The sequence below is a fragment of the Macrobrachium nipponense genome, chromosome 13, assembly GCF_015104395.2.
Source record: "Macrobrachium nipponense isolate FS-2020 chromosome 13, ASM1510439v2, whole genome shotgun sequence".
In the NCBI taxonomy this organism is placed as follows: domain Eukaryota; kingdom Metazoa; phylum Arthropoda; class Malacostraca; order Decapoda; family Palaemonidae; genus Macrobrachium; species Macrobrachium nipponense.
This window is the reverse complement of record NC_087206.1, coordinates 82,103,066-82,130,472: the sequence shown is the minus strand read 5'-3', so window position 1 is coordinate 82,130,472 and position 27,407 is coordinate 82,103,066. Positions and strand designations below refer to the sequence as shown.

Below are 27,407 nucleotides of genomic sequence, written 5' to 3'. Positions count from 1 at the left end.
ACTGTGAGGAGTGCGCTCCTTATGTCCGGCCATGAGAGCCTACGGGCTGGCTCGGTCCTAGCACCAAGCAGATCGTACGCTCAAGTGGTTGGAGGAGACCACGAGGGGTCTGGCGAGGTTCTTCCTCTTAAAGGAAGAGTGTGTCGGGAGGTGATCAGCCTGTATGGATCTGACGGTCCATCACCTCTGGATGCGGTCACCCCCGAGATGCGGAGGTCATTGCACTGATTCGTCAGCACAACGACCTCAGGGAAGGATCGGTGGTTGCTCCCTCTGACCCTCCATTGAGGTTGGAGTCATTCTGGGGGCCTAAAAATGAATGCCCTTGTCTCCGGGCAGGAAGACTCACTCAGGTCCAGCAGGTCGGACAAGCTGCTTCCCCCTCCTCTGCCTCATCAGCGGCGCTTCTACGTGCCTTTGGTAGACCCGTTGCCGACCAAGCAGGTTGATCCAGAGATAGCTCGTCTAACTCCAGGAAGGCCTCTTCATCACCACCTGTCTGAGAACCTTTGGTTCTCACAGCAAGAGGCATCGGCCCTGGAATCCACTGCCATGGCAGCTTTCCAGGCTGTCTCCTGGCTGGATCTGTGGTCCCTCACGGTATCCAGAGTCGCAGCCTCCTCGGGACCTATCGTCCCCGAGGAAGACTGTGTTCGGGAGATTCTGCCAGTCTGGAGGTAGGGCCATCTCCTACCTTGCCCACCAGACGCCCAACCTGTGGGCCAACCTGGCTCTGTGGAGACGGGTCTCTGTCCTGACTTGTGTAAGCAGAGCGGCCGGTCGATATGTGACGTTGGGTCTATGCAACAGACCGTTGCTGGGTTCCTCCTCTCTCTTCCCCAGAGAGATGGTGGACGCTGCGGTAGAAAAGCGGAGCGCTTAAGACAGTGACCGCTTAGTACACCAGGCAGTTACGAAGACTTCTGGGCAGTCTCGTTCAACTGCAGCCAAGCCTTGGAGCTTGGCTAGCGCTTCCTCCGCTCCCAAGACATCAGCACCGTTGAGGGTAGTGCAAGGTAAGACCCAGCCTTCCTCTTTTGCTTTGAGACGTGAGCGTCAGCCCTCCTCTCAAGCCGCCTCCTCTCGCGGGAAAGGGGCTAAGCGGAAGGGGACGAGAGGGAGACGCTAGGGACGACATTCCCCCTCAACTGCTGCCGAAAGTGGGGGCGGGTTGCCTGGCGAGCCATTGGGCAACTTGGCAGCACTATGGAGCCAAGACCTGGGTAGCGGATGTCCTTCCTGGTTCCTCTAACGGAGGAAATAAGGGAGGACCTAGCCTGGTGGCTAGACGACAGGAACCTTTTAATAGGAGTGCCCCTGCGCGCACCCCCTCTGGTGAAGCTTCTGTTCTCAGACGCATCAACCGAGGGTTGGGGCGCACACCTGGGAGAGTTGCTGGTTGCAGGAGTGTGGAACCATCACGACAGGCACCTTCACATCAATGTCCTGGAACTCAAGGCTGCGTTTCTCGCACTCCAAGAGTTCCGGGAATGACTGATGGGATACTCAGTGGTATTGATGAGCGACAACACCATGGTAGTGGCATACGTCAACAAACGGGGGCCTAGTGTCCCTCCCGTTGCACCAGTTGACGATGCAGGTGCACGAGTGGACCGTAGCTCACTCTGTAGAGCTGTCAGCCAGATGCATTCCAGGCAAGAGGAATTTAGTGGCAGACAAGCTCAGCCGCCAGAATCAGGTGATTGGGATCGAATGGTCTCTTCACCCAGACGTGGCGGAAAGGTCCTTCGACCTGTGGGGGCGTCCAGTAGTGGATCTGTTTGCCACCCGGCACAACAGAAAACTTTAGGTTTTCTTCTCAGTTGTGCCAGACCCATGGGCAGCTGGAGAGGACGCGTTCCAACACCCATGGGACAACCTCGTAGTCTATGCCTTTGCCCCATTCTGCCTGATTCGCAAGATGATCAGCAGGATGCTGGTCACCAGCAATCTTCGAATGATTCTGGTGGCACCCAAATGGCAGTGTCCAGACCTGCTGGCTCTTCTCTTGGAGGCACCGCGTGAGATTCCCCCATGGCACAACCTGCTGTGTCAACCGCATGTAGAATGGTACCACCAGGCAGTTCATTCCCTGTGTCTTCACGGCTGGCGGTTATCCACCATCTCTTGTGAGCGAGAGGCTTTTCTTGCCGAGCAGCATCGGAGATGCCTGGATACCTCAGACAGTCCTCTGCAGCATTATACCTGGGAAAGTGGTCCGTCTTCTGTGGTTGGTGTCGTAGGCAGAGTCTCTCTCCACTCAGAGCCATTCTTCAGCAGGTAGCGTACTTCCTCATCTTTCTTCACCGAGAGAAGCTCCTCTCCGCAGTCAAAGGATACAGAGCTGCCCTGGCCCTAGTCCTTAAACTGCGAGGAGCTGATATTTCCTCCTCCATGGAAATATCTCTCCTAATGAGGAGCTTTGAGAGGTCTTGTCCACCAAGGGAACTCAGGCCCCTGGGGTTGGATGTGACTCTTGTCTTAAAGAGTTTGACTTGTAGACCTTATGAGCCCCTCCGGGAATCGTCATACAGGGCTCTGACCCTCAAGACTGTCTTTCTGCTGGCCCTTGCATTGGCGAAGAGAGTAGAACTTCATGGTCTTTCCTTCGATGTTAAGCACTCGAGGGGATGGGGATTGGTTACGCTCGATTTCGTCCCGGATTTTGTAGCGAAGACTAGAACCCTTTGGTCCCTGACGCCAGGTTCGAGTCCTTCACGATCCCCTCCCTAGAGGACTTCACCGGTAATGATGTGGAAGAGATGCTGTTTTGTTCTGTGAGGGTGCTACGGCGCTATCTGAAGAAAACTCGACACCTCAGGCCTGAGTATCGACGCCTCTTCGTTAGCACCGGGGTGACCAAGAAAGAAGTGTCCAAGAGCACTGTTTTTGTCTGGCTTCGTTCGGTAATCAGGAAAGCGTACAACTCAGACAAGAGTGCCGACACCAGTACCTTTCGTCTGAGAGCCCACGAAGTTAGAGGCACTGGTCCAACCCTTGCATTCCGCAAGAACTTGTCCGTCGCACAGGTGCTGAAGGCAGGGGTATGGTCCAACCAGACCACCTTCACCTCCTACCTTCGGGATATTGCCCATAGGTCCTTGGACACTTTTTCCTTGGGACCTGTGGTGGCTGCTCAACAAGTTGTGTAGCTTACCCAGCTCCCCCACAGGACAAGGTAGCATCTCGTTCCTTGTGATATCGCATGAATGGAGAGTGAATGAGAGTGTGACTGGCTCCTCTTCCTCCTCTTTTCTTCCCTCTCCCTGTGGGCAGAGGGTAGCGGTCATCACAACACTATACAGGACGACGATGCAGGTAAGCTACGTAACCAAGCTCCATTCTATCCCTTTCATTAGGGATAGAAGCGTTTATCCATCCCTTCCCTAGCAAGGGGGGAAGCGGACACCAGTAAGAAACAAACCCAATACAGTGGTACCTCGACATACGAAAGGCTCAACTTACAAAAAATTCGAGTTACGAAAGCAAATACGAAGATATTTTTGGCTCTACATATGAAAATAGTTCAGGATACGAAAGGTTGTTGCTGTAAAGTCCTGAGATTCGCCTGGACCAATTTTAAAACGCGCGCCGCCAGCTGAGTAGACTTGCCACCATCCTCTCGCTCTCCCATTGGTTCCTGATTCTAGCCACTGCCATAAGATCCTGCTCTCCTATTGGTCAGCATCTCTCCCATGATCCCATCATGCATCTACGTAGCAGCGTGCTTTTTCGGCCACTCGGCAGCAGCATCGTTATCGTAAGCACACAAAATTCGTCCATTCTATACAATTTCGTTTATTAATGTAAATTCGTTAGTGATTTCGTTGTAATACTACTTTAACGTGTTGTGTGAGAACTTTACTACATACGTATACTACATAACTTAATTATGTACAGTAGTATATACGTAGTCATGGGTCCCAAGAAAGTTGAAGTTCACGGAAAGAAGAGGATGCTTTCTTTGGAGACAAAAATGGAGATAATTAAAAAGTATGAAGCTGGCATGCGATCGAGTGTGATCGCCAAGGAATATGGCTGAAATCCGTTGACAATAGGCACCATCCTTAAGCAGAAGGAAGCCATCAAAGCAGCTACACCTTCCAAGGGTGTGACTATTTTGTCTAGCAAGAGGAGCCACGTGCACGACGAGATGGAAAGGCTGCTTCTTATCTAGATAAAAGACAAAGAAATCGCTGGCGATACGATAACCGAGACAGTAATCTGCCACAAGGCCAGCGCTATTTTCAGCGATTTGATTGCCCAGGCCGAAGACAACAGAGGAGAAGGGGCATCGACGCCAACCCCAGACTTCAAGGCTTCTCATGGGTGGTTTGAAAAGTTCTGTAAACGGACTTGCATCCATTCGGTGGTGCGGCATGGGGAGGCGGCCAGCTCGGACACGAAAGTGGCCAAAGCCTTATTTAAGACGTTTGATGAGATAACAATCAACGAAGGCTACAGTTCTCAGCAAGTCTTCAACTGTGATGAGACTGGCCTTTTTTGGAAAAAAGTGCCTCGTTGGACGTACATCACGGAGGAAGAGAAGAAGAAGCATCCCAAGCATAAGCCTATGAAAGACAGGCTTACGCTCGCACTTTGTTCGAACGCCAGTGGGGATTGCAAGGTGAAGCCCCTACTTGTCTATCATTCGGAGACTCCTCGAGCCTTCAAGGCCCACAAAGTCCTAAAGGAGAAGCTTCCAGTGATGTGGAGGGCTAATGCAAAAGCCTGGGTAACGAGACTTTGTTCACCGACTGGGTAAATCTGTGTTTCAGCTCAACAGTGGAGAAATTCTTGGAAGAGAAGCACCTCCCTCTGAAATGTCTGCTGTTGTTGGACAATGACCCTGCTCACCCTCCTGGCCTCGGAGAAGATATCCTAGCGGAGTATTCTTTTATCAAGGTTCTTTATCTTCCACCTAACTCCACCCCTTTCCCCACCCGTCTCCTCCAGCCCATGGACCAGTAAGTGATATCGAACTTCAAGAAGCTGTATACGAAACTTCTTTTCAAGAGATGTTTCAACATCACCGATACCACAAACCTCACCTTGCGTGAATTTCGGAAGGAGCATTTCGATGTAGTGATAATGTATCCGACTCATCGAGCAAGCTTGGCAGGAGGTTTCGAGGCAAACCTTGAATTCTTTGTGAAGGAAACTCTGGCCTGATGCCGTATCCGCCTGAGACTTCGAGGGAATTGACGTGGGCAAAGCTGGTGATGCAGATTCAGGAACTGTTGACTATCCTGAAACTGTTTCGCAACTAGATCTTGACGAGATTGTCTTGGCAAGTCCATGGGGCTGGTTGTCGACGAGGACGACATCAATGACCTTCTCGAGGAGCACCAAGAGGAGCTTACGACGGATGACCTGAAGGAGTTGGAGGCCATGCAACATAACGTCGTTCAAGAAGAGTTCTCTAGCAGCGGCGAGGAGGAGGACGACGACCCTATGACAACGGCAGAAATTAAGGATGCTCTAGCTGCTTTTCATAAGATGCAATCATTTGTAGAAAAGAGACACCCCGAAAAGGCTTACACAGGTCGTATGCTTGCGCAGTTTGATGACGTTTGCCTGAGTCGTTTCAGGAACATTGTGAAAAGTAGGCAGAGGCAATCTTCCTTGGATAGTTATTTTTTAAAGGCCTTTAGTAGGAGCAAGCAAAAAGGAAGATCCAATTGATATTTCGAAAAAACAGAAAGTTGAAAGTGGTGAAGAAATTGAAATTTTGTATACAAAAAAAAAAAAAAGTATAAAATAGTAAAAAAAAATGTAAAAATGAAAAAAAGAAAAAAATATTTAATTTTAAGTTTTTTGTAAAGTTAAGTGTTACAGTTTTGTTAATGTGTTTCGTAAAGTTTAGTTTATGTTTCCTGACATTTTTAATGTGTTTCGTTAAGTTAAGTGTACATACTACGTAACAAATTTTCTGCCGTTTGTCCTCCTCTGTCGCTACTTTCGGAGATAGCCTCACTCGAAAGGCAAGGTTCCACATTTTACTACATACGTACGTATGTACGTACATTATTTCTTGTATACCATGTATACTAATACACTTTATTTACAGGTACATATTAGTAGTACGTACATATTAAGTTAGGTATTGAATGGTCCAAATTGTTGTAGTGTTTCATTGTTTATTGGTCAATTTAGCTTTATCAAATTTACTGGGGTGTTTTTGTAGGGCTTGGAACGGATTAGGCATTTTACATGTAAAATGCGGTTCAAGATACAAAAAGCTTATGTTACGAAGGCCGCCTTGGAACGGATTAATTTCGTATGTGGAGGTACCACTGTACTTTATATTTGGCTTCTTACTTAGGACTTTAGTTCTTGCTTTATATTTGGCTTCTTACTTAGGACTTTAGTTCTTGCTTGCTATTCATAAGAGTTACGCTTGCCTCCCTCTGATGAATTGGTCCAGAGGTCTGACCACTGATCTTGCAGTGCACACTCGGATCATTTGGACAGAGGCTAGGTTCCCCCCCTTTGCTCTTACAACCAGGGAGGGAACCCAGGTTGGGCAAACACCAGTCTGTTCACAAGACTCAGATTCCTCCCACCAATAAGAGAGTCTTCCTTATGTAAAGGACCGATGGTTTGTATAACGTGTTGGAACAAATCACATTTTTTGAAAGTAAATTCTATTTTTCCTAACTATACAAACCTGAGGTCCTTTACATACAGTCCCACCTCATGCCATCCCTCACTCTGTTCCTGGGCCTAAAGCAAAGTGATATGTTTACCTCCATTCGGGTGGGACTCCCGACCATCGGACAAGCAGTTACTGCCGAACTACTTTGTTAGTAAATCTTATGACCGGTCCAGCTGGCGCTGAATAGTAATTCCTTATGTAAAGGACCTCAGGTTTGTATATTTAGGAAAAATACAATTTACTTTCAAAAATTGTGAATTTGTAATGGAAGTATTGAGATGATGTAATTACTATTTTGTAATGGAAGTAAACAATTTCTCTTGCATGATGTATAAACTTTTGATTTTTATCATGTTTAGAATATATAAAACTGTCAATGAAGAGAATGAAGAACATGATGAATTATCACATTCTTTGAAGATGGTGATAAAATGAGGCCCATTTTTTGTGATAGTCTTGGTGTTTTGTTAAAAATACACTTAGATCTTTAAGCCTTATGAGGACTGTTGTCCTTATTGTCAGAGGGAATCAAACTAGTCAAGTTCTTCGTTGATCTTCTGATAACTTAGCCATTCTGGTTTGCTGTGCTGTTCAGTGGAGGCTATTAATTGTGGATGTGATTGATGGTCAGGTCAAGGAATAACACTGGATTATTAGCTTACCTAATCAGTGTAGCGAGCATAACCACAACAAAGCAGAATGGCTAATTTGTCAGATTAACAAGGAACTGGATATATAAAGCAATAATCTGTCATTATACAAATTTTGACGTAGTCACATTCCTCAAAAAGCTTACTAATTTTTAGGTGCATTTTTAACAGAATACCAAGATTTACACACAAGAACAAGGTCTTATTTTATCCTCACTAAAGATAATAAAAAGTTTTGCAAGCAATCGTTAAAGAGCAATATTACAGTAGTCTATGTTAGAAAATGATAATTATTTCCTCAGTCATTACTGGGTTTGGTAAGTAATGTTAATGTCACAATAATGGAAAGATGCAGTAGACACTTATCAAATCTCCACTTGTTAATCATGATAAGGCATTGTTAACATTGTTATCTTAAAGTAGTTTAACTGACCAGCAAGTCATATTCCAAGACTCAGCAAGCTGTCTCAAAGGATTTGAGGCAATCTCGATTTTGAAATGATGTCTGCACATGTTTTTTTTGGTCAGCATGAGTTATGGAAATTAGTATGCACTGCTTCTACTATTTGCTGTGAAAAAATTAGTCTGTAGAAAGCCAGTAAGTATTAGAGGAACTATACATACTTCCATTTATACTAAAGAGAAAAGTTAGTAATGTAGTCAGGCTGAGGGGATGTTTCTATGAACCTTTTAAAGCAACCTTCTGACAGCTGTAGAATATGAGAGTTGACGTCATTTGGTATCCATCAAAAGGTTTATCAATTTCTAATAACTAATTTCATCATGCTTTCCAGTGTTCATAATGTCAGTTTTGGTGGTGATACTAGAAAATTTTTCCTTTTTTATTTTTTTCCGGTAAAGTGTATCGTTTCTTGCCAGAGACACTATAACATACCTACTTAAGTCTGAATGATGTATGTGATTTTTCAAAGTAAATTTGTGTTTCATGCATTATGATAATTCTTTTTATAGCATTACTACACTTCAATAGAACAGTCAGAATGGTAGATCATGTAAGAATAGCCTTAAAAACTTGAGTATGTCAGTATAATTACTACATTAGGGTAATCAGTAAGAGAGACTGGTGGAACTCATTTTGTGGAACTCACTTAAGTAATTGAACATTAATAGGGGTAGGACATGAACAGAAAAATTAAAAAATTGATAGAACACCAGTACAGTAGTAAGTTGCAAAGTGGAACTCATGACAAGAGCACAAAAGGACAGAGTAGAGCATTGGAATAGCCATAAATAAGAAATGAAATGCTAATAGAAGAGCCAGTGGAGCCAGCAGTAGAAATTTGGAACATCACATGAATTGCTGGTAGTTTAGTGGAATAGTACTTATGGATTAAGTAGTAGAAAGCTGGAAGAGTGGAATGCCAGAAGAATAGTTGACCATCTAAATGGCAACACTGAAATAACTGTGACCATGCATGTCAGGGAAGGTTCATCTGAAAAGAATCATGCAGCAAGTAAAGGAAGTTGAAAATGAGCAGAATGGCCGTCTGATTAACTTTCATTGTGGGGTGACTTCAATTACAAATGCAAGTTCCACTTTTTAAGTAATTTTCTTCACAATACTGAATAACTTAGTAGTTCCAGCGCTGGGTAATCAGACTAAACAGTCAGAAATAAAATTAAATCCTCAGAAGGCATCAGGAGTAGAGTATGAAATAGAATTTAGTTTAATGTAACTAGAGACAGATTAATTTTGGTTAAAACATTGTTTAATACATTCATGCAGCATAATGAATGTACTTCAAGAGAAACAGCCAAAGTCTTAGTTATAAAGAGAGACATGGAAGTGGATCAGATATCTAAAAAGGATCTAGATCTGTAATTTTGGAAAGGTTTATGAAAGGGCCAAGAAAAAAAATGAGTTGAATACTTACGATGTTTGACACATGATTATTGAAACACTTGATAAAACTAATGTATGAAGATCTAACTCAAGCAAGACAGGCCCAATGGCACATGCTGTTCCTAAAGGCATTATTTTTCTCTGCAAACCTCATCTGATGTGCTGAAGGATGTTTAAGCAGAGTTGAGTAAATACTTGAATTTCTCAAATGATAGTTAGCCAAGACAGGATTCATAATTTTTTTCATTTATTTATCATGATAGGATGGTATAGTCAGAGAAAAAGTTTCAAGAGAATCATCAAGAGACAATTTTCTACATTCAGTCTACCATACCAAACATGTTATGTATAATCATCCACTTTGAACTGAAGTCTGAAGCTACGTAGGAAATACATTTTTTATATGCTTAGTATGCTGTAGTTAAGCACAAGTAGATCACTGAATTAGAAATCTAAACTCTAGGGTATGACCTAAATGATTCATGTATAGCCGATGAAGATTATAGTACTGTATTTAGCAAAATGCCACTCCTTGTATAATTTTGATAATAAATTGAAATTGAAAGTTTAGCAAAATATAATTGATACCGGTTTCCAGTACTACTTGATATATTTTTCTAAAATGAGAAATGCCGGATATGTATGGTATTTTTATTTGTTTATAGGTTCTCTCTCTTTCTCTGATAAAATTAGTTTGTAAAATGCCCATGGACTCAGCTAGGATAATTGATTAGAGCATAGTTAAACAATGGTATCATTCTGCAAAGGATGTTAGGTACCAACTGCTACCAATTGCTGTTAAACTAGTGAAAACATGTTTTCAAAGCCAGTTATTATTAATACATTTTCTGTCTCCAGAATATTTTATTTACATTTACAGATGAGTTACTTGGAATACCGCAAAGAAGTCTGTGGTTATGGTAACATTTTTAACTAGATGACATAATTTGGGACAGTGTTCTTTTGAGAGTATGTGGCCATAGAAGGAAACGAAAATTATGATTGCTTATTATTTTCAGTGTTTTCTCAAGACATTTAGAAAGGTGGTTATATTTTGAATATGTAAGTGGTGGCAAACAAATAATAAAGGTTTGTTAAATAAGGAAGCCTTTAGAAAATGGTATCAGTAGTAGAAACAGTTCCTTCCCGATTGAAATAAGTTTTAGTGATACTGGTTTTATTTTTAGTTTATTATGATATTTTTAATGATTATCTGTATCTTGAAATACATAGCCTTTCCATTATGTTTAGTTGCTTTCAGATTGATATTTTAATGTGCAGTTAGGTGTATTATTTTAATGTGCAGTTCTGTGTATTCTGAACTTGAAACATCTGAGGGTGTTTAATTTTCAGAAATTTGTAGCGCTATTGGTTCATGATATTTTCTTTGCAGACTGCTACGTCATAGGTAATTTAGTTTCGTCTAAATAGGACAACTAATAACAGCGTTTTTTCTCTCGGTAGGTACCACTGATTCAGGCCTTGCAAGAGCAAGTGTACATTCTATATCGTCAGCGAGCGCAGAAATTGGTGCAGCGACGCCGTTTGGATGTTAGGGACCAAAATGATGAATTTTCACCATTTGCAGGTTTGTGGGGTAATAATTGTTTAAGATAATTTTTAAGTCTTGGGAGTACATTTAGTGAAAAATCTGCGTTTTTTATGGATCTTGAAAAGAATGATACTTGTATAATATTTGAATAACCTTTTGTCCCCTAACAGCCAAATTATTGTGAGAGTTACATTTGAATAACTTTTTGACACTTAATAGCCCATTATTGTGGCTTTCTCTAAATTTTTTTTACCAATTAATATTGACAAAATCAAATCCATTTACGTTGAGATGTGCAAGCATAATTTTGTTTGTAGTAAAAGCCTTTTAACAAGGGTGGCTTCATTATTAATTATCAATAATAATCGACTTTCCAGTCCCAATACATTATGTAAATTAACCTGCCTGGTTGATTATTAGCCTCATAGTTCTTTAGTTGTGTTACCAAAGAATTCAAATTTTATTGTGACATTTATTGTAACTAAAGATGAAAAATTATTCCACAAAAACTATGATTGTCCTTTGAATTATGTTAATACGTTCATTAGTTTTTATCCAGTTAGTTGTTTGATAGTCTGTTTTTTGCTGGAGAGTGATGAAAAACTGTTTACTCTCTTTTGATCAAAAGGACTTTAGATTAAAAGGATATCATTCTTCTGCATCATCTGGTTTTTTTTTTAAGAGCATTAGGAAGCAACTTAGTAACTATTACTGGTAAAATTAATCTACTAAGAAAACAAAAGCAATGGATAAAAAGATTGTGACGCTTTGTTCTTCAAAAAAGTTACAAACCTTATTTTATTCTCATATATATATACTAGGTATAGTAAATGATGTCAGAATTGAATAGTGTGGTACCAGCTGTTGTTACCTAATGAGCATAATGTATGCCTTGGAGGGGGAGGCTATTTATCTAAAAAATAACACCATGATTTTATCATTCAAGCTGAAAGGAAGAGGGCAAGTTTTGAGCTACATACCAGTAGCGCATTACACCATTTTGTACATTTTTTTCATAACATGACGTCCATGAAGTGATTGCCAACATGTACAACTTAACGTGTAAGTTCAATACTTAGAGGAAGTTGAATGCCTGAGGGATATATATGAGAGAAAGGTGAAGAATACTGCATGTAGTGTGTGGTACACTCTGTGGCCACCAGACGCAGTTGAGCTTCCTTACCATTTCTATTAATGGCGAAGATTAATTCTCAATGAAACTTACTGGAATGCAGTCCAGGTCAGGCATTTTGCCGTTCTTCAGAAAACCAAAGTGTGGGTTAGGTATGACAGTAAGCAGTAACAACAACTTGGACAAAGTAGAAAGAGATTATTAGACCACTGGTAAGAACATGGACAAAGTAGGAAGAGAATGTTGGACCACTGGTAAATATAAGTTTCCAATTAGTAGACTCCAAATATTTACGATGCATACGTAAGGGTCTACTATTCTATACTACAGCATACGCATTTGCACTGACAAGGAAAATGCAATACATTTTTTTAAGGTGTGATTACAGAATGCTAATATTCATGACAGGAACGTGATAGGAAGGACATATTTCTTAGTAAGTTGAGAAGGTGTGGAGTACAGTAGCTAGAAGATAAAATGAGTTCTCAAAGTTGAGATGATTTGAACATATGAAGAGAGGGGAGGAGGAACAGTTAATCAGTACAATTGACCCTTGCCTATTCGCCGTTCCAGATTTGCGAACTTGCCTATTCGTTGCTTTCTCTGTGGAACATATATGAATATTATTCGTGCAAAATTAGCTTATTTGCGGTATTTTTCACTGAGAAATATTCGCTAATTACTGTATTTTCATATAATTTTCATGACTAAAGGCAGTTTCTGTGATAAAACTATTAAAATGCTCAGTTCTGTGATAAAGCTTACAGTGCTCAATTATAAGTTTTTTTAATTTTTTTTTATTATCATCAGAATAGGCAGTTCTAAGCATTTTTAGAGGGGTTTTAAGGGGCGGTTGTGGTACACCTCCCCTGTGCATTCCAGGGGTTGACTGTGTAGTAATGGATATGGAAGTAGGAGGATAGAGACCAGTGAGGAGTGAGAAGTAGAAAATCATTGGAAAAGGACAGATGAAGACCTAGACCAGATGGGAACTCAGACAGAAAGCACATGACAAGTAGTAGAACTCATTTTACTCCTAATCCCTAATGGGAAAACGCTGATGTGGATGGTCATGATACTGATGATCAGGGAAGCATGCATTGCCCTTGAAACAAGTTTTCAGACAGTTGATAAGTTTTTATGCGATAAAATAACAGAGCCAGAGCTATAAAGGAGGGTAAGTTAATAACTAGAGTTAAGCATAAAGGCCTTTTATAAAGCAGAATTTGTTGTAGATCCTTTGATGTAGAGGAGGAGAAAAATTGGACTGAAATTTTTGTGGTAAATTGACTAAACATTTTTCTCATTTGGAGCCTAGGTCTGGATATTAGATTTCTTCCTAATATGACAAGACTGACAGCAAAGAAGAAAAGTATATATTTATCTCTGTGAGAATAGAAACCAACATTTTCATGGATGGAGTTTCTCATGCAAGGCATGCTTCAGCTGTCACTGACTAAAGGAAAACAAAATGATATATTGAAGTTAGCCAAGAACAGAAATTATTTTCCAGAAATAAAGGGTAAAAAATTTGACATTAATGATTTTTTAATATTTTTTTTAAAGTCCAGTGATTTTCATTTCTAATGATGTAGGTACTATTGGTATTTGCTATTATGCCTGTAAAAATTTAAGGAAAATTATACCAAAATTTTTATGATTGTTATTTAAAGTGGGTTTAGTGAAAATTTTCTTTAAACAGTTCTTATATTTGGGAAAGATGATTATGCTATCCATTGTAAATATATTTATCATTGTCTTTGGCATCTCAAGTGATGAACTTGGAATATCATTGGAATTTCAGTGTTAATTGATGTTAAACTATAGTAATTATTGTACAGTACATTTGTTTTGCTCAGCATTGGTATATGTTGTACATTTCATCTGAGTAGTTGTAGTTGTAGGTGCTATAAGCTGTCAGCTCCAATTTTTTAAATTTTTATTTTAAGAATGCAAATTGAGTGTCTTTGTTTTATTTAATGCCTTACAAAATTTGCTTATATTTTTCTGGTGTAATTTACAAACAGAATATTTGCCCTTTCAAAGTCTTACTTTTATATTTGCTCATGAATAATTTCAGCAATAACCTTGTGATTTTCCCACTCATCTTCAATAATAAAGTATGCCCAATATTTTCTCAATCTACGTTAGGTAAAGCTGCAAAAGGGGATGAATACCGGATACGTAGAGCGGCCGAACGAGAGGGCCGGCGTACTCGAAGACGAAGAGAAAGAGAAAAGAGAGGTGATGTCAGTCATCACAATGGAATGTCAACTGATGACGAAGAGTCCCATTCCGAGATTCAGGTCATACAGACTGAGCTTGGTAGGTGGATAATACAGTTTTTGTCAGCAAGATTCTACCTCTCACAAACTTTCAGATTGTGACTTTGTCCCAGGGCATTACAAGACCATATATGTTAAGTTTAGCCTCAAGGAATGATTTTAGATTTGGAGATCAGTACGTATCATTCTGAATATAAAATTGAATGAAAGTGAAAAGGCTTGGAGAAATTGCAAATGGTTACAGTGGTCTTACAAGTTGCTACCAGTCTAATTATATCTAGTATATGTGTGCATTTTTCATTTTGTACTTTACATTCCCAACTTACATTTAAGTAAAAAATAGTGGTAGGCTCTGTGACCCAAAGTAAATTATGGTGGTACTGTTGAATGAAATTGCTGATCATATAACAAAAATAGTACAAATATGAAATACATAACAATCAAAACAGAACAGAATGTTCTCAGTTAGACAATTTTACTTCATGTAGCTAGATTTCTTTAAAACATTTTGTTGATTTTGTAACTTTTTGTTTATGTACATTTACTTTATCTTTTAATTTTTACTAGGTAAAATTACACCCCTTATTTAACTTGTCATTAGTCCCAATGTTTCTTGGTTAGTATATTCTCTCCCTTTTTTATTGTAGTATTCCTTTATCCACTGTACATGTCATGTTTGTCTCTCACAACATAAATATTGAGCTGCTAAATTCCAATAAGTAACAATTACAGCGTATTCTTCAAGTTGTCAGAGCATTGGCATTATTAGCCAAAGAATGTGGAATAAAATCCTTTTAGGAGAGAAACATTAGATCTTAAACTCCTCTTCAACAGAAATTTCTTACACTGGAGAATGTTTATTTTGTATTTTCATTCCTACAATTTTAATTAAACATATTGTTATATCTTTTTCTTCAAAGCCAATAATTTTCCATGATGAAAGTTGTCACCCTAAAAAACAGACGGTTAGATACCATTTTGTTATCATGGTGCTTGATTATAAAAGGAAGACTTTTATCTGGTAGTTATCCATTAACTGTAATGAAATATTGACAAAAAGCAGGTCAACTGCAACTCAAGAAATTTATTTCTATGGATGGTTGTCATGATTGTGGTACAGTATTTGTTTTAAGATTTTATTCTCATACCTTTTTCTGTAATTATTAACTGTCTAACTTTCCTCTGATCACAGAACATATAGCTGCAGAAGCTCGTAAGATTTTTGAAGATGTTGAAGAGGACTTTTCTCAGTTGAAGAGAATCATGGCAAGATTTGAAGAGTGGAGAAATAAAGATGGACCCACATACAGAGATGCTTACGTGTCTCTAAATCTACCTAAAATGTTTGCCCCTTATATAAGGTATTGTGTATTGCACTATTTTGATGTCATTTGTGTTGTCTTTTCATATTTTGTAAAGGTACAGTCTTCTAATTTTTTTGTTGTCTTTTCATATTTTGTATGAGATACATTATTCTAATTATATGAGTTTTCATATGGTTGTTTTTAGTTCACTTGAAAGTATCAGACATTGTCTCACAAATACATATCTTTCATTGGAGCTGATAACACTGATGATCAACACAGTGTATTTAGTTAGGGATCCATTTTGGTAAGGAAACTCCAACTACTTCTGCTGACATTCTGCTATTTGCCAGGTCATCTTGGTTTGACCATTTATGTTAAGTATGAACAATTTAGAAATTGCCTTTTGTGAGTTTTTCATTAAGCAAGACTATAAAATACATTTCGTCATATTGGTCTTGGAGAGGGATGTTCTTTATTGTTACTAATGCCATCATCAGTTTGCGGTTGTACATTTGAGGATGGTCTAGGAGTAGGATTCACAAGTGATAACGCTTCACTATGACAAGACTGTGTGGGATTTTTCATACCATTACGCATGTTAAAGTTGAGATTATTGCTAAATTTTTGTATCCACTAAGAAATAATTATATAAAGCAAATTATTTGATAATTTTGCCATCAACAGTCGAATTACCACGATCATGGCAACGTTCAAACTTAGTGCCATACACACAATTCATGATCAGAATGTCTGTAGTAAATAAAATAGAAGTATTGGCTAACAGATGTTCATGGCAACCAGCCAGCCAATCAGGTTTTAGCTGATTACATGAAGAATACATTGAATAAATTCCTTCTCACTACTTTGCGTGTAAAATTGTTGGCTCAGAGATTCTTCGGCAACAAAAATTTTTTTATTTTTCTTCTGAAGATATTTACTAATGTTGCATTGACATACCTTCAGAACAAAAGTCATTTTAAATCTCTCGAGGAATGTTAATCCATTTCTGTCCACATGACTGATGATAAATTTTTTTTAGTTTTTTTTGTCTTCCAAAGATATATTACCTGTACTACACATTTTTAAAAACATTAGAAACACACACACTGTGTGTGCTTATGTGGTGATACCTGTTGGTTAAAGACTCAAATTAGCAGTATCGTTTGTGTTAAAGAGACTTAAAGTAGCAGCATCTTTTCCTGAGAGGGAGAGAGATTATGTAGGGCTCCAAGGCAGATGTAAAATTATTTTATGAACTTGTGATTTTTTTAAATTTTGGGGTTTTCTAAGGTTAATTGGGATTTCATAATAAGAAAAATAATTTGAGTAGCAGAACATACCCATATGACTCATATCAGCCATTAGCACGCCACCCACTAACCTTATGAATTGATGCTGTACTCTCCACAAAATCTTTTCGGTTTTTAGGATTTTGGGTAAAGGATTGTGTACCTTTACTTCCTAAAGTGAGAGGCAAGGGCATGTGCATGATTATGATGTGGGGACTTTTTTAAAGTTACAGAAGTCAAACAGGATATTATTGGGAATAAATTGGAAGGTTTCTTAAATAAAACTCTGTGCTCTCCTTAAACTAATTTATTTCCTCAATATACATTACAAAACTTAATATTACAGTATGAAACTTACTTAATCTTATCTCTACTGCTCATCAAACCTATCCTCCTATACCTAACTTAGCCTAACTTAATCCAATAGACCCTTAAACTAATATGGGTATCAGTCAGTCCTATAATTTTTCCCACAACTGTCAAAAGAACCTTGGCCCAATATATCACATTTTAATCCTCAGAATGGAAACTCATCCAATTCTTTGAAGATAAATCTTCAAAGAAGTTCGCTTGAGATTGTCCAGCAAAGATTATTTGAGAAAAAAAAGTATTTTTCTCTACATTAATTTGAATTCTGTAAACAACTTCACTGTTAGGCTGATTCACACTTTGATTCCTTTCAGTGTTTTTGAGTTCCTTAGAATATATCTCGCTCCACAATCACTTGGAAATGTTTTGTATTATCAATTCCTATCAGAACTAGAATGTATCAGATTTTGGGTTCCCACAGCTGAGTTTTCCAGGTTTCCATAGAAGTTTTCGTTAAAATGCCAGTTTTGGTCATATGCACATTTATCCAATTAATGACCACACAACAGCAAACATAGATTATACTTGCTGCAAAGCAGAGCAAGTTTTCAATGGTGAGCATCCAGGTGAAAGGGAGCAAAGTTCTCTTACTTGAATATAATAATAACTAAACCCCAACATACACACAAGCAAAACAAGCATTTCTACTTCTGTATTAGTGCAAAGAATAATTTGAGAAATATGCTTCATTAGTGCAAACTTGCACTATAATTAAGTTTTTGGTACTGTTCAAGTATTAACCCTTAATGGACGGGCCCCATCATATGAGTAATTGTAACAGGTTGTGGGTGGTAAATAGGCTAACTCATGGCTAGTATTATATTATGCGTCATATGATTGGGACGAATTTAGTGGGAAAGAAGTTCAGAGCACTTCAGTGAGCCATAAATAACTAATGGCAACCGGAGTAGCTCATTTCAGGAAAGAGGGAGGCAGGGAGCTCTCGGTATGCCTCTTGACTTGATGGGGAATGTATTGCCCCTATCTCTATCCTTGATGTCTTTTTATTTATCTACCCATAAGTATACCCAGGGATAGCTGTTGGTTTTAGTTCTTATTTTTTAGGATAGTGAGCTATAATTGTAATTTTGTGAAGAAATATTAGAAAAACATATACCTCCCAGAAATTTACTACATCTTGTAAATTTCATAAATATTTTACAACAAATATACTCAGAATTTTTTACTGATTTTAGGTCTTATCTGTTATGATATTGTGCGAGTTGTAATTATAATTTTATGAAATAAAATATGTAATTATAAAAAACATAACTTGGTAAATTTACAAGTCTTGTAAATAGTCACTTTCAATTGCCCGTGGAAGGCAGGGAAAACTTTTTAGAATTTTTTTCTTTTTTGTTACACCTTGTGCATTTGCATATCTTCCTCTTTCCATTGATTTTTGAATTTTTTTAAATGGCCAGTCTTAAAGTTTGCCTGGTCTGGGAGTGTGCATATGTATTTTGCCCATCCCTTTAGGGTTAAGCTTATATTACTGCCCAGGGATTGAAAAAAATTTCATATTCAACATTTATGGAAGATTGTTCATCTGGATTAATATCAGGAGTATTGGGACATTAATTTATGAGTTCCTTTTTCATTTTATGCCATTGTTAATTTCATGAATTATATTCTTGTTTTTAACAGGTTACAGATGCTCTTGTGGAACCCCTTAATGCGTGACAGTGATGGATTAGAAATTGAGCGAATGAAGTGGTTCAACCTTTTGATCCTTTTTGGTGTTGGGGAAGCAGGAGATGAGGATCCACAGAAGTTAAGGGAAGATCCTGATTGTAGACTCGTATCACATCTAGTAGAAAAAGTAGTGTTGGTCAAACTTAAAGGTGAGCTGGTGGACTTAAATTCTGGGTACTAATAAAACATCCCTGTTTTGTTACTCATCACAAGAGTAGAGTTTGTGCTTGTCTTAGTTACAGGTTGTATTAAGCTCTCTTTTTTTTATATCTTCTGATTGTTTATTGAATATAAAATTTGTATTCCTTGACATGAGGATTTTATCAAAACTAAGGAACCCTAAGTTTTATAATTACCAGATGTTTAAAAAAAAAACTTTTTTTATAGTAACCCATCAACTCATGTATGGCCATATTCATGGTCTTTGAATTACCCAGAAACTGCACACTTTTGTCGTAACAGACAAAAGACAAATTGTAGTAGCTTGGCACATGCACCAGCTTGAGTCTCAAGTACCTGTTGACCACCTCCTTTACTTTCTGTGTTGTCTAAAAGGTTCATAGGAGCCTACCACAATTGAGGATCCTTCAAGATATTGTCCAAGGCCACACATGGATAACCATCTGGTTGAGAGTGACTTACGGGAACATTTCTTAATGGTGACAAGTGCCCAGTTTGAGATTTCCACACTGCAGTGGAGGGTGAACTCTATGTTGGATTTTTAAACTTGACCCTGATGCGTCAGAAGAATAAGGGCGATTTCATTTTTATGTCCCTTCTAAGGTACATTATTGGCAGCGAGTTTAACTTAATCCAATTGATATGAAGTTTTAAGCATGGGTAGACTTGGAACAGAAGAGAGAAATTTTGCAATTTTGCCACAGATTCAGTACTCACAACCAGTTTTCCCAAGTACAGTAAACTTGTTTAACTGCACACTGGTCAAAAGGGACTAAAGTAGTTCCAAAGTGTGGTTATGGGAATGCTAGTGGATTTCCTAGCCTAGACGGAGATAACCCAAAATCATACCCTTGCCTTCAAAATATGTTAAGTAAAAACCCATCTACTGGAATCACTTATATGATGAGTGACTGGCATGTTTGCATCTAGAGCTCATGTCTAGATATTGGTACTGCTAAATGCTTAGGAAACTGCGCAGTCACTGCATGTTGCCATGGATGATTTCTTGGAATGGGAACATCTACTCCAGGTGTTCTTAGCTTAGATATTGCTACTGCTAAATGTTAAGTAAACTGTGCAGTCACTACCTGTTGCCATGGATGTTTCTTAGAATGGGAACATCTACTCCAGATTTCCTTAGCCTAGATAGTTGAGCTATCACAATCTTTATCACTATTCTAACTGCAGTTGCGAACATGACCTTAAGATGACAAGTTTGGTTAGAGTATCTTCTGTTGCTGGCACCTCTTTCATCCGTAGGTGATCGCAAAGGTGATAGAGGATCCCATCATTCCTTCCAGTATACTATGAAGTGGCTGGGTGTTCACCTCTGCCTGCATTCTGATCAGGTTTAGCTTGTTTGAAGGACAGTTATTTTGGTGGCTAGAACCCAGAAACAGAATATCTTTTAAGCCTGACCTTGGACATAAATGTTTGAGTAATGATGGATGCAGTAACAAAATGTCTACTTCAATTTAAAAAATGAGAGAGCTGGTGCACCATCAACAGGAAAGAATAATGATCTTTTGCAGCAATGAGAACAACTGGCTGGGCAGCTGACAAACTTGCTGATGAGTCGGCATGCTATAACTATCACCAATGAACAGGAAAATACTACTGCTACCCTGGAAGCTGAAGTTGAAGTTTCTGAATTAAAGCAAAAAGCAGTTGAACCTGTGAAAGCACTTCTGTTCTGTCTCATTTAGGACTTCTTGTAAGAAAGTTATCACTAATTGAGCAACCAGTCTTGGCATGCCTCAAAGATGAGCATAAGGTTGCAAACATGTCTGCAACAGCTGCTACACAACAGATGCAGGTTCCATTTTAGGACTGACATTCAGGCTTGGAAAGGTTTCCTGGTAAACCATTGCTGAAGCATCTTACAGAAAATTATGGGCTGGTCAATTAAATACAATGCTTTAACATTATATCCACAAGCTTAACGCTGCCAGAATACAAAGGACAATAATTTGCTTAGTGTAAAAAATAAGATTGGAACTTGTAATACGTTAGTAGTTAGGGCAAGGCAAATAATGCAACACAATTATCAAGAAATGTAACCTCATAATTGAAATATACATGAGTAAGGGTTAGTGATAAGTCTCAGTGACACGGAAAACCCCAATGAATGTTGATGATTCTTGCTTATCAGTCCTTGGGCCCAGAATACAAAAGGTGAAAAATGTGAAAGGGCAATGTACACCATCTTACTGATGGCACACAGTACAGATCAATTAAACCTAAGTGAACATGCGTAAAAATCCAGGAACCTTTCATTCTATTTTTGGTACAAACTATTGTTTCTAGAAAACACTTATAGATAATTATTTACAAAGGGCTCCTGAAATTAGAAGCTTGGCAACACAGGAGATATGATATCAGCTAAAGAGTACAATTTGTAAAGGTTATGAATAAAGAGTAAAAAAATAATGGTTTAACCAATAAAGATGAAAGGAAGTAGTGAAAGAGATAAAATACTAACATTGAGAGTAGAGTAATCCTGGATTATAGAATTTTGCAATGTAAAAATACCATACAAACAATCTTCTGGCAATGGCTTCTTGACACAATAAGTGAGGGGTGATTGATGGGGCTGAGGTTCCAGTTGGCATGTACGCTGAACTACTACGTACAAGTGACCAGGTGTTGTTGAAACAACCTGGTATTCATTATATCCTTAATTGAAGTTTAATAAATAGATTAATTAGTTTATTTTGAATGTTTATAGTCACAAGATACCTGCAATTTTCTAGTCCTTAATGAAATACTGTAAGATTGTTGGTTGTAGAGCTGAAGTGTTCTTGTGAAGTACAAGTTATGTATTACCTTTTGAATTATGACATGCAAGTAATTCCCCTCATAATCTAACCATCTTTTAATACTTTTCTCATAGACTATGAATTTTATTTCAGAAATTGTTGGTTGTTGGTGGGATCCATTGTCACATGTACAAACTGTAAGATTAGTTAATATGGTAAGACATTACACTAGTGCCTACCCCACGTTAAGTCCAAGCTCCAGACAGCTGAAGGAACTTACACATGCTATCATAGCAAAAATCCGAGATGCCATTGATAATGATATTTTCATACCCATGTTTCCAAAATCGTAAGTGTTTACTTTTTTTAACCCAAATTTATTGTACTTGTGTAGTATAATTAGGACTTTCCATACTTTATCTTTTTAAAAGCATTATATTCAGATTTACAATAATTTTTTCTTAACAGAAATAGTTGTTGTTGGGGATGATGATGGCAGACATCATATGCATTTCCATAATGTAACATACTTCATACATTTATTACTGTCTGTGCTGAAACTAGTGAAAACTGTCATTGCAGCAAATTCAGATTCTTGTGGGTTCCTGAGAGAGTCCACAAGTGATCATTATATCGTAAGGATGTTAGTAAGATTAAAAACAAAAATAGTAACTTCTTTGGCAGTTCTGAGGGAATGGCCTGTTGTCATGTTTAATGCCATACAGAATATTGTTTTATCAGGAGGTTAAAGATAATATAGTTTCTTTGTAAAGATTGTATTTGTCAGTATAATTGAGTGACGTTCTTTATGCAAATTTTTTGTATGGTAGACTAAAATGCTCTCTTTGACAAACTGTTGCTTTCACAGCAAAGTTCTTAAAAGTAATATTGGTAGCTAAGATTTTGAAGAGTTTTTGCATAGTAAAGTTTAATAGTCATAAGGGGCTGTTATAAATGTTTGAATATGCTGGATCTCTGCTGATATGCAGTGTTGAAGGAAATAAGGAGACCAGCAGTAAAGCAAAAATAACTGAAATCTATTATGAATGAATAAAGATTTTGGGGTAATTATGAACATGCTAGTCATAAGTTAAACTGGATTAATATGTTCTTAGTTTGTTGAAGAATTATCTGTGTTGTTGAGGAATAATGAGGTTAATACAGGTAGAAAAATTGTTCAACATTGAATTTACATTTTATATACCATCAACTATTTATGCCTTTATTAGGCTCAGTAGTCTTGATAAACTAATCCTTTATATAATAATAATAATAAATCCTATTTGTTTACATAGGGTATACGACAACAAGAACTCTGGTGTGAGTTTGTTCTTCCAACGACAGTTTTGGGTGGCATGGAAACTTTTGAGTTCTACACTAATGTGGCACAATGTTCTAAGTGACTCCGTTATCCATGAATTGGCAGTCCGTTCTCTACTTAACCTTTACTTATTACCAGCCCTCAATTTAGCATCTGAAATCAATCCTTCTGATTCACTGGATAAATGTAGAAATGTAAGTATACACTCTCTCTCTCTCTCTCTCTCTCTCTCTCCGATGTGATAATATGCTTTCACAAAGGCTTTTATTGATGGGTAGGCACATCACTTTATTTCAGTTTAGTGATACAGAGGCTTATTGCAATTAGTCATACACAAAAATGTTTCCTGTAGATATTACATGCAACTGATATCTGGGTGTTGAAGCAATGACGTATTTGCGAGTCTCTCATGGGTTTAGATGAATGATACAGGTGTGGACGTGAAAGGGTTTAGACGAATGATAGACAGGTGTGGACATGAAAATCATGTTAAATTATCTAGTCAGCAGTGTGGTTTTCTTAGGTAAGAATTGCATTAAACTTAGAATATTGAGAAATATGAACTGGCATACTCTTGCATAAATCTCACCTTTTGCCATATCGGGTAGTTTGCAGTCGTTAAAATTCCTAAGATGTAAGGGAGCGGTGACCCACCCACTTCCTCTCAGAAAATAGCTTCACTTTTTCTTTAGCCGTCTTGCTGTGCAGATGTACAGGAGTATCTCTCTCATATCATGGCTGTTTTTGGATTGTGCATTGTATTCATTACACACAATTATAGTGCCTGAGAATTCTCCCCTAGAAAAAATGGTCACTGAAAATGTCCAGGGTGGGAGCAGACACTCAGTGAGTGGGTCGGTTCCCACTCTGTACCTTGTTTATTGCTAGTTAACTGCAACAGGTGTACTAGCTTTTGCTGAAGGTGTGTGTATAAATAAGATGAGGTATGTTTTCTCTTGTATGAACAACCTCTTTTGAAGGAATTTATGAAAGAGGAAGCAAATATCTTTTTAAAGTTTTGAACATGCCACTGATACATCCTCTTCTTGTGAAAAGTAAATTCAGTGTCGGAATTGGAGATTTTTATGTACACAACTGATTCATTCATGTAGACTCGTCTTGGGTGTTCCTTTAATTGAGTACCGTACGTATTATTGCGCACATAATTTCCCAGCAGAAAATAATTTCTTTCTGTATGGTCAATTGCAGTTTGTATTAGGATAAAAGTTCCTTGCTCACATTTATTTTGGTGGATCATTACTTCAACCCTGGGCTTCTCTGAACCCAAGGGCACTAAAGTTGGTATACTTCATGTAGCAGTTTTTGCTATCACTGCTCATGTCTCCTGGGATGTCTGCTAAATACCATTTTGTCCTCAGCAGATAATTCATGTAGCTGCTTTTGCTACCTCTGCTCCTGTCTCTTCAGAATGTCTGCTAAATACTTTTTTGTCCTTGGCAGATTTGAGAGAGAAATGAAAGAACCACAGATTAAGTTGAAGCAGCAGACAGGATAGTGGACTTTACATTTTCCAGACTTTCTGCAAGCAAGGAGTGTTTCAAATTTTTTTGGCGTTAGGAAGGTGGAAGAATATAGATGACCACCCTCTTCCTGCCACAAGTTCACAAACCTGTGGGCAAGCTTGGTCTGAAAGATATGCAACTACAGAACGTTCACAGTAGGTCAAGAGGTGGTGTAAAACAACTGATGATCAGAAATCTCAGTTATCCACTATGGTTTTCTTAAAGGATCTTGCAGGATCTGTGAAAGGGCCTTGCAGTCAAGGTTTCAATGGCAGCTATACTGTGCTATCAACTGTAGCCTTGCAGTCAAGCTTTCAGGGCAGCTATATTGTATTGCCAACATTAGCATAGGCCTTTAAGAAGAGGCTTAGGCAAATTTCCAGCAGTTTTCTTCCTCAGGAAGTAGTTGCTAGTTTAGCCAAATGAGAGGCAAAAGAAGAATAATGACCAGGATATTGAAGTCAGGAATCTTCCTCTTCTGTTTCTGCTAGTTGGAGTTGCTTGTCATGTCGCTGGGTAGTGTTGCAGTGAGGGGAGCAGTTTCTCTTATAGTCTGACACCACTTTATTCTTACTTTCCAGGATGCTCAAATCCTAGGCCAAATCACTCACGTCTGCAGTACTGGATAAGGACTTTCGAGTCATAGAAAACACACTTCATGCTTCCACAGTTATCATCCTGGTGGGGAAGGCAACTGGAGAATAATTTCTATTGTTTCCCCACAGAAAACTTTCAGTAGTCAAACTTCTTTCACAATGGACACCCTACTCTCCATGTTAGAAACATTATGTTGCCTATAAATCTGAAGGTTGCACGATGCACACCCATCCTGCAGAATTCTTGAAAATGCCTTCTCTTCATCTGCAATGGGACAGTATATCAGCCATTCAAAGTAATTTGCTTTTAACTGCTGACTGCCCCACAGGTTTACATTCAAATTAACTTGCTTTCATCTGTTGACGGCCCCACAAGTTTTCATGCTGGTGCCAGTTTATGCCAATTTATTCAATCTTAGAGTAAAGGTATCTTGATGATTGGTTGATCCTGTATCCTCTAATCAACTTCTCACCTCTTTGCAAAGTACTGATGCAAGAGTAGGAAGTTTCTGTCTCATGGGTACTTCATCTGACAGTTTAGAAAGGATCAGTACAGTCAAGCATGTACTTGGTCATATGTCACCAACAGAGAAACTTGTTTTCAGGTGTGTCCACGTATAAGTTCACTTCAGTTTTGTCTGAAGCAGCACTGGTCATTGGTACAATCCTTCAACACTTCTGCAAGGATAAAAATTAATATGTGTAGTTGAATTTGATTGTTCTTACAATTCTGCCTTTGTTGTGTGTATAGATAACTAATAATATTTAAAAACATTTTAAAAATTAATGTACATATTAATACAAGCATTCTTTGTGCTAATATATGCTATATAAACTGCGTCATCAGTGGTATAAACTTACAAATTTTGTAGAGGATTATTTACTTTCATGATCTGGGAGCCTTTTAGCTATGTAGTTAGGAGATATTTCTTTGAAGTTAATTCAAACTATGACTTATTCAAAACTCATTCTTACTCCATCAGGTAATTAATGCCCTACCTCGTGCTTGGGTAAAAAGTGAAGGCACCCATGTGTTTCTTGGCCGTTTGGAAGACTTCTTGTTGAAGCTGTCAGAAAAATTAGACCCAACTAGTCATTCTGCTGCCCTGAAAGAGGTGTGTGATCTTCTGAAATCAATAGGTGCTGTGAAGCAAGCGGAGAAGATAGCTTACAAGTACCTGTAATTATTAGTGTTTGTAGCAGAATGGTAATGTTAATTTATTGTAAAAAAATGACATTGTTTACCCACTTCTGTTCCTAAAAGATTATTTTACCCCTGAACATACACATATACAGATATTACTTCTTGACAGTACTTTGGAAAGCTGAGATATGTACTATATTGTACTCTTCTAAAGAGTAACCACAGTCCTATTATTTTTTGTAGAAAAACTTTTTATATCACCTTTACATGGAAATTAAATGTTTCATACACTAAGGTGGATTTTTACTCTCCTTATTGCATTTCAGTAATTCGTAAATCAAAATTATCATGATTCTGTAAAATGGATCAATGTCCAGAGGATAGCAGTATCAGAATTATACCAAAGCATTTCCAAAATCATCTAAAAAGTTTTATGTACCAAAATGACTCAATACAAATTAATATGCATCATCATTCATAGCAGTAGTGACTGCATTAGTTACAAGTTATTGTATTGTTAGTGTTTTTTAACTTGGGGGTTTCAGTTACTTAGTTTTAATAAAACTAACTTAAACCCTCCAGTTATTTATTTGCATTAATTACTTAATTTTTTCACTAAGGAACTTAATTTATCCCTAAGGATAATCTTACATATAACCCATCAGAGATACCTATATACTAGGATAAAAATTAACTGGTTACTTGTCTTATCCATTTCTCTTTCAATCTATTTCCCAACTATACCAGTGGAAGACAGTAATGGCTAATAATTTATGTATTCTTATACTCTGTTTTTTTTCCATCTGTCCACTCGCACATGGTAGCACTGCATCCTGGGCTTTAGATAGTTATGCTATGTGTAAGTTTTAGGTAAATAAAAGGATATCTGGGTGTACATTTGTAACTTAAGTGTTTTAATAATTTACTGTATGCGAATTACACCGTTAATATTCGAAATAGGATATTGTTATTAATGTTGAATGTAAGCTGCCTTTTCGGGAGTGGCGAATGGAACAGCCAGACGCAGTGGCGGGAAAATTTGCTTCTATTGCTGTTCACTACAGCAAGATGTCGACTTTATTG

The 27,407-nt window shown here is 38.1% G+C and overlaps 1 protein-coding gene across 2 annotated transcripts in view; it reads left to right on the top strand.

Annotated features, from left to right (window-relative positions):
- Positions 1-26,618, top strand: part of LOC135225894 (PAX3- and PAX7-binding protein 1-like) — a 152,922-nt gene extending 126,304 nt beyond the window's left edge. Inside the window, exons 9-15 of one of the 2 annotated variants that reach the window (XM_064265474.1) lie at positions 10,637-10,760; positions 14,008-14,181; positions 15,334-15,502; positions 18,754-18,950; positions 21,894-22,089; positions 23,036-23,255; positions 26,164-26,618. In XM_064265474.1, coding sequence (XP_064121544.1) covers positions 10,637-10,760; positions 14,008-14,181; positions 15,334-15,502; positions 18,754-18,950; positions 21,894-22,089; positions 23,036-23,255; positions 26,164-26,364 — 1,281 coding nt within the window. In that variant the 3' untranslated portion in view covers positions 26,365-26,618. The remainder of the gene's footprint in view (positions 1-10,636; positions 10,761-14,007; positions 14,182-15,333; positions 15,503-18,753; positions 18,951-21,893; positions 22,090-23,035; positions 23,256-26,163) is intronic. The other variant, XM_064265475.1, reaches the window with a different exon arrangement.
- The last annotated feature ends 789 nt before the right edge of the window (positions 26,619-27,407 follow it).